The sequence below is a fragment of the Anopheles aquasalis genome, chromosome 2, assembly GCF_943734665.1.
Source record: "Anopheles aquasalis chromosome 2, idAnoAquaMG_Q_19, whole genome shotgun sequence".
Classification (NCBI taxonomy): Eukaryota; Metazoa; Arthropoda; class Insecta; order Diptera; family Culicidae; genus Anopheles; species Anopheles aquasalis.
In genome coordinates, this window is record NC_064877.1 from 58308147 (window position 1) to 58318146 (window position 10000).

The 10000-nt window shown below is 52.8% G+C and overlaps 4 protein-coding genes and 1 long non-coding RNA gene across 11 annotated transcripts in view; 4 read left to right on the forward strand and 1 right to left on the reverse strand.

Annotated features, from left to right (window-relative positions):
• Window positions 1-4303, forward strand: part of LOC126571784 (zonadhesin-like) — a 4362-nt gene extending 59 nt beyond the window's left edge. Inside the window, exon 1 of the mRNA XM_050230585.1 lies at window positions 1-4303. This exon is cut by the window's left edge and continues 59 nt beyond it. Within this exon, the coding sequence (XP_050086542.1) occupies window positions 5-4249 (4245 nt within the window). The 5' untranslated portion in view covers window positions 1-4 and the 3' untranslated portion in view covers window positions 4250-4303.
• A 101-nt stretch (window positions 4304-4404) lies between these two features.
• LOC126571834 (uncharacterized) lies at window positions 4405-5621 on the reverse strand. The gene is made up of 3 exons (XM_050230667.1): window positions 5583-5621; window positions 5462-5522; window positions 4405-5244 (listed from the first exon to the last, which is right to left on the reverse strand). The coding sequence occupies exon 3, from the start codon at window positions 5193-5195 to the stop codon at window positions 4800-4802; it is 396 nt and encodes a 131-aa protein (XP_050086624.1). The 5' UTR covers window positions 5196-5244; window positions 5462-5522; window positions 5583-5621; the 3' UTR covers window positions 4405-4799.
• Window positions 5622-5662: 41 nt separating this feature from the next.
• On the forward strand, window positions 5663-6232 carry LOC126571843 (uncharacterized). The gene is made up of 2 exons (XR_007607925.1): window positions 5663-6032; window positions 6102-6232. It is a non-coding gene; the product is annotated as an uncharacterized LOC126571843 (long non-coding RNA).
• Window positions 6233-6569: 337 nt separating this feature from the next.
• LOC126571840 (barrier-to-autointegration factor) lies at window positions 6570-7237 on the forward strand. Its single transcript, XM_050230675.1, has 2 exons — window positions 6570-6655; window positions 6733-7237. The coding sequence occupies exon 2, from the start codon at window positions 6763-6765 to the stop codon at window positions 7033-7035; it is 273 nt and encodes a 90-aa protein (XP_050086632.1). The 5' UTR covers window positions 6570-6655; window positions 6733-6762; the 3' UTR covers window positions 7036-7237.
• Window positions 7238-7632: 395 nt separating this feature from the next.
• Window positions 7633-10000, forward strand: part of LOC126571800 (striatin-3) — a 21267-nt gene continuing 18899 nt past the window's right edge. The window contains exon 1 of one of the 7 annotated variants that reach the window (XM_050230614.1): window positions 7633-7711. The gene's annotated coding sequence lies outside the window, so the exon portion shown is untranslated. Of the gene's footprint in view, window positions 7824-8446; window positions 8545-10000 lie in introns of those variants that run through there. The other 6 variants (XM_050230618.1, XM_050230616.1, XM_050230617.1 and 3 more) reach the window with 6 other exon arrangements.

A 10000-nucleotide genomic window follows, 5' to 3' on the forward strand; every position in this document is an offset into this window, starting at 1 on the left:
GATCATGGGGTGGAAACGGTGGATCAATCCCCGGTGGTTAGTGCCAGTGATTACGTTCGCATTGATCATTATATTCCCCAGTCCAGGATCCGGATCATCGGGTACGACGAAACGCGCCTTGAAGAAGTTGATTCTGCTGGACAAAAATCCCGTTCTACCAGATCGTGTGCGGTTGCTGGCGGAATGTAGTGGAACGAATTGTACACGTACCTGCCCGGAGAACTATGCGATCGACAGTGAGCAGCGGTACTGTCGCCGGAAACGCCAGGACATTTGTCCTCCCGGGTATATCCAACGGTCCGGTGCTGGTGGTGGAGCCGGTTGCATCGTGCAGGACATCGAATGTCCCCCAGGGAGTACCCGGGAGGGTGAGCGGTGTGTTGTTCGCAGTTTTTCCTGCCCCGTTGGTTACGCGCAGCGTGGCAGTAGTTGCGTACGGGACAATATCTGCCAGCCTGGTTACCGGTGGGAGAATGGTCTCTGTTTTCCTCCGGGGGCGCGCGTCTTCTGTCCACCCGGTTACACCCAACAGGGCCGCCACGGTCCCTGTGCACCGATCGTATGTTCCGATTGCTGTGATTGCCAGGAGGAGGAAGCGATGGCCACTGTCTGCCCTACGGGGTACACACACCAGTGGGGCCGCTGTGTCCGCTTACTGCAGGCTTCACCGGAGTTACGGATCGAATCCGTCACGTACAAGCTACCGATCGAGTGTCGAAGTGCCGAAGCGACGTACAGCGATGGCCGGTGTGAATCGTGGACACTCGTTGGAAGGCCGGTCTGCAGCGAGGGTCACTCGTACAATGGATCCTGCGTTGAGGTGGCCAAATGTCAGCGCGGAACGCTCAACAACGTTTGTTCCTGCGAGCACGAACAGCACATTCCACCATCCTGCACCAACGGTGGTAAGCTGCACGAATCCGGGTCCTGTGTCATCTCGCAGGTAAACTGTCGGCCACCGTTCCGGCTCCACAATGGTGTCTGCGTGCGTGAGGTCACGATTGGATCACTCTGCCCAGCGGACACCGGTGTTCCGCCGGTTTCGGGTGGTTTCTGTAGCGTCGATGAACCACGGTGTCCCCGTGGCTACGCCCTGGACAAGCACACTGGTCTCTGTCGGAAGGCATCCACTTGTACTCGAGACTGTGGCAGTCGGTATCAGCAGCAGGACCAGCAGTGGTGTGGCATCCCGGCCAGTTGTCCCGAGGGTTACGCACTCAACGAGCACGGTTATTGTGTCAAGGAATCGATCCACAAACCGTACAACTGTCCGGAGGGCACGATCGAACGGAATGATGAATGTTTGAGCGTTCAGCCACTCTGTCGATCACCTTTGCAGTACCACGCGAACGTTGATCAGTGTGTGAGGTGCGATGAACGATCGGCTTACTGTCCACGGGGCAATCTTACCACCGGTGGTCTGTGCATCTGGAGTGAATCTGCCTGCCCCGAGGGATACAGCTGGAAGGACAGCATGTGTGTCGCACAGGACGCTGCGTTAACGGTGCGGTGCAAGCAGGGATACGCACACGATCGTCTCTGTATCCATGGGGAGCTCAATTGTCCGGACGAGTACGAACTACTGGACGAAAGTTGCGTCGTGAAGAATGAAATCCACTGTCCCGAAGGGTCCTATCCGATCGAGGGACTGTGTGTGGTCGAACGTGAATGCCCGGATCAGTACCACGCCGGATCGGAAGGCTGTGTGCGAGAAGTTCGACGACCGATCAACGTCAGCCAGCCCAATTGTCCACCCGGGTTTAGCTTCGGTGCAGAAGGTGAAGGTTGTCTTCGACGCACCGTGATCGATGCCACCATCAAGCGACAGCACCGGAAGGAGTGTCCCGAGGGTTACGAACGACGAATGACTGATGGTTGGTGTGTGCGTGCCATCACCAGCTTTCCCATCTGTCCACCACAAACCATCTACACGGATCGGAACGATCGCTGCTATTGCGAGGTCGATCTCGGGTGTCCAACGGGATACGAACGAACCGGAGCGGATTGCACGTATCGTGGCGTTGGTTTCACCGGATATCTACACTTCTTGATTCCGTGCTACGGTGCGCTGTGTGGTGCCCAGCACTGCCTTAGCCACTGCTCGAGTCCACCGTGTCCGATCGAACCTTGTAGTGGCGCCAATCATGCGCCCGTTCGAACGCCCGGATCTTGGGCAAACGGTTGCCTCGGATCCGGTACTGGAGGAGAGAACTGTCCACCGCAGGAAGTGCTCGGATTAGTTTGTCCTCCTGGCTACGAACGTGTCAACAGTACGTGCGTCACGTACTACGATAAAGTGTGTCCGGTTGGATACAATTTGACCACCAACGGCGAATGCCAACGAGAGATACTGCTGGAACCATCCTGTCCACCGGGTTATTCACACTCCAGCGAACCCGCTTCCGGTCACTGTGAACATGCGAGCTGCCCAGAAGGCTACAAACTGACCGGAATTGGAAAGACCTGCGAGAAGCGAGAACTTCGTTCACCGAAACCATGTCCACCCGGGCACGATTACTACCGAGGAGTGTGCTACCGACGATCGCATTGCCGCAATGGAACCGTCGATGGTGCGTTCTGTGTGGAACGGGCTTTTGCCAATCCTATCTGTCCGCAAGGATTCGTCCTTCGTGAGAATGATTGCGCCACCGAAGGTACTTGCCCTTCCGGTTCGACCTACATCGATGGATCGTGCCTCCGGTTGGCACAACCAGCTTCCTGTCCCGAGGGAACCTATCGTTGGGGACGACTGTGCGTTTATCCAGAGGCACCCGAATGCGATCGTCTACCGCACGTGCAGACCAGCTGCTCGTCCGAGGTGGACCAACATGGACGCTGCTGGCATCGAGTGGCACCATCCTGCCCTCAAGGGTACCGACTGCGTGATGGTCGGTGTGTCGTGTGCCAAACGGAACAACCCAACTGCCAAGCGCCGATGGCCATTCGCGGAGAGAATTGTGTTGCAGAGCGGATCGTGTGCCCCGAGGGACACTTCCTACGTGGTAATGTCTGCATCTTGCTACACATCGCACTGCCACGTTGTCCTTCGGGTGAGTTCGGACTTTGCCGAGGATTCTGTATCGCTCCGCATACACCAGATTGTGAGGCGGCCATCGAGTACACGTTGCCGACCTGTAACCGTGGCCTACTGTATCAGGGCCGGTGCGTGGAGCATGCTCGCTGCGATCCAGAATCTACGCTCATCGACAACGAGTGCCGGTTGCGAACGTTCACCGATACGTCCTGCCATGGCAAGGGCACAAAAATCGGCGAGCAATGTGTCGGTGGGCTGCCACAGTGTCCTGCTAGCTATGCGCTCACCAACGGTCGGTGTTATAGCTGCGCCATCGAAAATGCTCAATGTTCCAGCGGCGGTGGTGGTGGTACGCTCTGTAAGGACAGTTTCTGCCATCTGGAGGAAGCGCGCTGCAGCGCATCGGGATCCTTCTTTTTCGATGGTTATGGATGCCGTGAGCTGACCACGACTGAAGCCACCTGTCCACCGGGAACCAGTCCGGATCGGCACGATCGCCATTTCTGTCAACTGCAGTCCGAAAAGGCCAGCTACATCTGTCCACCGGAGTATTACTACCAGCAGGGTGTCTGCCTGAAGAAACTGTACAGCCAGCCCAGCTGTCCACCCGGGGATTATAAGCTGCGCCACGGGGTGTGTCTCCGTCGTAGCTGCACGCGAATGTCATCGGGCGTTACATGTGCCAGCGGAACCGATACCACGGCAATCTCGTGCGCTCAATGTATGAACAGTACGATCGGTGGCGCACGGGGTAAAACGGCGACAAGCTTGACGAACACGAACAACGCACTCGATCTTTGCTGTGCCGTGTTTTCGCCAAGAATATGCCAACTGGGCAACCGGTGCTACCACGAGCGTGAAACGGTGTGCGGTTCATTCTGCCTGACCGAGGACGATCGTATCTATCTCACGGTTCCGGACATTACTTGGATCGGCGGTCAACTCTACATGGCCCCTAGGAAGATGGACGGCGACGAAGATGGCGACGAGGGCGACGAGGACACGGAGGGATCCACTCCGGAACCAGAGTCATCATCGGCCTATGTGCGCGATTGCATCCAGTGCCGGTTGCGTCTGGGCCGGTGCCCGAAGGTGTGTGACACTTACGACTGCCAAACGGAGGGTGATGGGGAGTGCAACTTTAAAGATGCTCGCAAGTTCTGTTGGCAGCACGATTCGGTCAATCTATGTAAGAGATTTAAAAGGGAATACTAAGCCATAGACGCGTGAAGAAAGAGGCACTGCAATAAAGAAATATTAGTTGGTGAAAGATAACTCGGAGTATTGAGCTTAATTTATCGGCTGATTTAACATTTTGAATTGATTATGAATTGAATGACTTGACACAGATTACCTTTTAGGTTTCCGCGCAGAGTATCCCGCTGTTTATTTCGATATTATGTGAGAAAATAGTTCGGTTGTTGAAAGGACTGCGGTACAAAAATTCACTGATTAATCATTAATTCTTGCTGGAATAATAATTCAATAATTCATACCTTAACAACTAACGTGCTTAGAAAGTGCTGATGAATGTCCTAATCCCTATTACTACCGCTCTCGATTGTTACGACTTCCAGTCCGACCTGTTCCGTAAATTCCTCCGTTTATAGCTTCTTGACGTAGCGCCTTATAGCCTCTTGCGCCATCATAGATTTCCGCGGCGACATGTCGTCCAATAAATTGCCTAAAAATTGGGCAAAAACCCTCCCGCTGCTTGTTGCAGCACGTTGCCGTTGTATTGATGTGATTGAAGGTAAACTTGCCATCATTTCCAACGATTGCAATACGATTTCCATGGATTGTGCCTCAAGACGCTTTTTATAACTAGCATGACGATCGGGTGGATGGCGGGAACGCGGCGCTGCTGTTGGCGGCACATTGCCCATGGCCGGCTGAAGTGCAGTGGCCGGCTGAAGTGCGGTGGCCGGCTGAGGTACGGTGGCCGGCCGAAGTGTAGAAGCCAGATGAAATGCAGAAGCGAGCTGAGATGTTCTGGATGGCACAGATGCATATCCACTGTAGGATGCTGATCCTGAGGATGGCTTAGGGGCAGTGGCCGGCTGAAGTGCAGTGGCCGGCTGAGGTACGGTGGCCGGCCGAAGTGTAGAAGCCAGATGAAATGCAGAAGCGAGCTGAGATGTTCTGGATGGCACAGATGCATATCCACTGTAGGATGCTGATCCTCGATCCATTCTCTGAGATCCTGATCGCTAGAATAGTATAATTTTGATACAATAGTGTTATTAGAAATAGTTCAAGTAGTTATTTCAGCAATTAAGTGTGATCAATGTAATTAAAAGTTCAATTTGCACTTTTACTTTTGTCGCTTCCATCATCGGCGCAAAAGTGGTCACCAAAAAAGACGACATAACCTACAAAATACACACGGGTTTTCTCCAAGGAACACAACTCTTTCTTTTAACTTACTCGAGGATTCTTCGCCGGTCTCCCCTTGAACCACATTGGATTTGGATACATTTTAGCCGATCTGTGAAGAAAACTGCACTGTAACCACTCTAAAAATGCATAATTTTCACAGAAAACTTACTCGATACCTTCGAACACTTTTCACCGCTGCTACGCAATACCAGAATGACAAACATTTGTGGCCCGCCCTGTTGACAGACTTTTTGTCAAGCAGTCGATTTTTTTCTTTCGAGTACATGCTATCTCTTTCACTCCCACGGATTGTTTTGATGCTGTCTCACCATTCACTCGATCGCTCACGAGCGCTGCGTGTTCGGATACGGCCCCGTGCGCGTGTGTTTGTGTAAGGGCACGGCGATCGAAAGAGGAAGGTGAAAATTTCTGCTAAGGCCTGGATCCAACATGGCGTCAGTTGAAAACGACGCGCAAGAGGAAGGATGTGCTGCGCTCGTGCATCCGAAAATTGTGAAGAAAAAAGCTAGTTTTGCTGTGAATTTGTATCATTCGTTTGTGCTACGGAGCATCTAAACCCGTGGACATTGTTTGTGGGCATCCGCGACAACGGAAAATGGTAAGAAATTGAAAAATATTTTGTTGATCAAATCTGATCATGATCAATCATGTTGTCTTTTTTCGGCAGCATCCTGGCATCAATCAGCGTGGGACAGGCAGCGAAGCAGAGGATTGTTGTGCGAAGTGTTGTGTTTTGTGATGTGTTTTACGAGGCAGAGTGTCCGATTCAAAGGTGAAAATAAAGTTGGTGAAAATGAAATTATGCTTTTGCGTGCTTTATGTTGATCCGAAATATCTTAGGGGGCGGGGCTACTGGGCACAGGGGTACGGTAGGATGGCACACACACCATCGCAAAAATGCGTCGAAAATGGCACCAATACATGCGCAAAAGCAGCAAGATTTCTACCCTGTTAGCGCCCTGTTAGCGCCCTGTTAGCGCCCTGTTAGACTCTTAACAGGGCAATTTGAGTGGCGGTGAGCGATTTCTGTCACACGGGCGTGATGTGAACGCGGCCTCAGCGACGGAAAATTTCAAACGCCAACTGTCAGTGCTGTCAGGCGAAAAAGGGGTTTTCGCCCAGGCCCGAGCGAAAGCAAAGCGGAACGCATAAACAAATCTTTTTCTGTGGCGTCCAGCGTTGTCCGACCTGTTTTCTGTTGAAAAATAAGCATTTTCTTTGGTAAGTTTCGACAAAACCATCCGCGAAAAGAAGCCTCCCTTGACGATAGTACGATCGGCTACTTTTTGCCACCGTAGGCTCCAGCATCACACTCAACCCGCGGCACGATGTCGAGCACATCCCAGAAACATAGGAACTTTGTGGCGGAACCGATGGGCGAGAAACCGGTCACGGAGCTCGCGGGCGTTGGCGATGTGCTCGGGAAGCGGCTGGAGGCGGCCGGGTTCGACCGCGCGTACACCGTTCTCGGCCAGTACCTCATCCTAAAGAAGGACGCGGAACTGTTCAAGGAGTGGATGAAGGATACGTGCGCGGCAAACTCGAAGCAAGCGGCCGACTGCTACCAATGCCTGAGCGATTGGTGCGAGGAGTTCCTGTAAACCGTACGCGCAATCACCTTGCTTCCCGCCTGCGACAGGCGCCCTCCCTTTTTGACTAGCGATTAAGCTATATGTAAAAAGATGCAATGCGCGTTCCTCTTCCTGTCCCGCCCGAGAGGAGAGCGCTGCCTACCACTAACGCGGTTGTTAGAAGACGAGAGATATTTTATTATTTCATAAATAAATATTAACGACAACGACACCACGACGTGGAATCGATAGTGCGGTCGGCGTTTGTAGCAGGCGGGAAAGGAAATTTGGGGATCTCCGGGGTGGGTCGTGAAATTCGCGGAAGACGCTGGATCGCTGGTCACCCCTTTCGAGGAACCGAAAGTTTGCCCGTTAACGCTGTTTCTACACAGAAAATGCAATTGATACGTTGCATGAATGGCGTTATATTTAGTGAGTTTCTCTGTTGCAGATTGGAATAATACTCTGAAGAAATAAAATGAACGAATTAAATTTCGCTAGCGCATCGAAAATTTCCAGTTTGCCACGAAAAGCAAGCAAACCATTTCCACCCAAACCGCATTCCAGCAAATTCGCCCGCGCACTCGCGACAACCCCGACGACGTTTCACGGCAACAGAAAAAAGCAGCGAGAAAAAATTGCTCCTCCTCGGCCTCGAGAGTGTGTGCAGGAAACGAAAACGGGAAAATCTGAACGGGAAAAGAAGGTACAGCACCAGCATCCCGTGTTCCCGTGCGTGCGTGGAGAAAGGAAAATTGTTCGCTTCGGTTCGAGAGCGTGAAAAAGGGTTGTGTGTGTTCGGTGTGTTTCAAGGGTGGGTCGGTCAAGCCTCCCCTGGAGTGTGCCCTCCTCCATCTCCGGAACACCTCGCTGTGTGATGGCAAAATTGTGCACGATCCGGAGTTCCGTACAAAGTGGGTGCGTCGACGGCGACGGCGACGACCGCGACAGGCGGAATCGATGTGGCATTTTTCATGCCTCCCGAAATGGCCGAGCATTCGAGGGGGAGCTCCCATGTCCGAAGGTGGAAAATGAGAATGGCCTGCTGAAAGTCGGAAAATAGTTTGCTCGCCACCAACATCATCGTTGTCGTCGTTGTCGTTGCAGCAGGCCAGCAGCGGCAGAAGGAGGAAGGGAAGTGTGGCGGTGCTTTCCCACCCACCGTACGGATTACGGTCGCGGGAGGGTGAGGTTTCTCCACCCAGAACTAGTTTCCTCTTCCGTGAGTGCGTGCGTGTGTGCGCCGCTTGTGGGACAGCAGCAGCGAAACAGTGAAAATGGTCCATTTCAACGTCATATTGTCGCCGTCGTTGTCACCGTTGTGTGCGGCCGCCATGGGTCCTGAATGTGGAAATCGATCATCGCGCTGTCCGTCCCCTGGTTCTTGTGGCAGGGGGTGGGAGTGGGGAAAGTTTGCAGAACCGGAAGTGAAAAGCAAGCAAGGTTAAGCGAACTGGATTGCTGCTGCTGCTACTGTCCGTGAGGAAAGGGAATAACGACGACTTTTGGTCTCTTGCTACTCCGGGGATCGATCAACGAGTGCGTGAGAGGCATCTATTAAATGTACATTTGCGTAACGTTCACAGAACGTTTAATGTTGGGCTACTTGGACTATGCTGAACGGCATGGCATACTTGGGACCTCGTCCCCCGAAAAAAAAAATCCCAAACGAAAATCAGGAACGTCTCTCTCTTTCTCTTCGTGACAAACGGCGGCGGATTGTTCGTGCGTGCGTGCGTGCGTACGCGCTCGCCTGTGTGTATGTGTGCAGGCATGTGAGTGTGTTTTCGGTTCGCAGGCTTCCTACACACGCCACCCCCGTTACCGTGGCGCCGTGAAAAGCGTTACGCTTTTCCCTCGCTGGCGATCGTTTTCAGTTTCCAAAGCCCGAGCCACATTAAACGTCAACCTTTCTCAACCGTGACGGCGACAGTGCGAGGACGAGGTGGTATTGTGTAATCAAGGGAAACAGCAGAAGCGGCAGCAGCAGCAGATCCACCTTCGTCCAGACCACCGCCCACCCTCTCTCCCCCCGGCCGTCCAAAAAATTTCGAACGATGTGTTTGTGTCGCGAGATTCGTGTGCACTGGTGTGCGTTCGCGAATCTCAATGGCAACTGAACCAGAGACAGAGAGAGACAGAGAGAGAGAGAGAGCATAAGAGAGTGTAATGGGCGAGAGAAAGAGAGAGAGAGGGAGATTATGTTGGCGAATCTCGCGTCCACCGCTGGTCACCGCCCTCATCGGTGGAGGCGGACGAGTTTGCGGCTCCATTCAGAGCTCCGATCTACTGGCTTATCATCCTCCAAGGTGCTGGAGTCCTTTGCTTTCCTTTACCTCTTCAATTGAGCACCGGGAGCAGCACATGAATGAAAGCAGATCACCAGGGAACCAATCAGCGCCTGCTTGACCGGGTGGATGTAGCTAAGCACCATAAGTGGATCAAAGGGAGCGAGGAGGTGCTTCTCTAATCAGCTCAACCAACTTCCGGACTGGCCGGAAGGGGTTCCTGTGCAATAAATCTTCTCCATGACCTTTAGTTGCACAATTCCATCACATAATCAATACATCTTCTGTCAAACCATCCTCGGACCGGACCCCGTCACAGTTGTACCGGGAGGGGTGGGGGCGAGTGCGTTGGAGCATGATTGTGTTGCGTAGGAGGTCTTATCGTAACACTCCCCCCCGCCGAAGGTCTCCCACACGCGTACACGCACACACACCATTGGACCATTCCTTGCAGAAGGCAAACATCGCCAAAGGAGCGCTGCAAGTAGTGTGAAACGCTCCCTAGCTTTTGCTTTGTCCCTGGAGTTGGTTTGGATCATTTTTTTTTACCTTGTCTTAAGTTTCTTTTGTTAATTCTTTGAGTTTCGTTTTAGCGTCACACTCAAACCCGACGGAACAATTCAGCGTCTCAAATCAAAGCAATCAGCAACTTGATTGAGTATCAGTAAACCAAGGATGCCTCTTCGACAGATTGCTCCTTTTCTTCC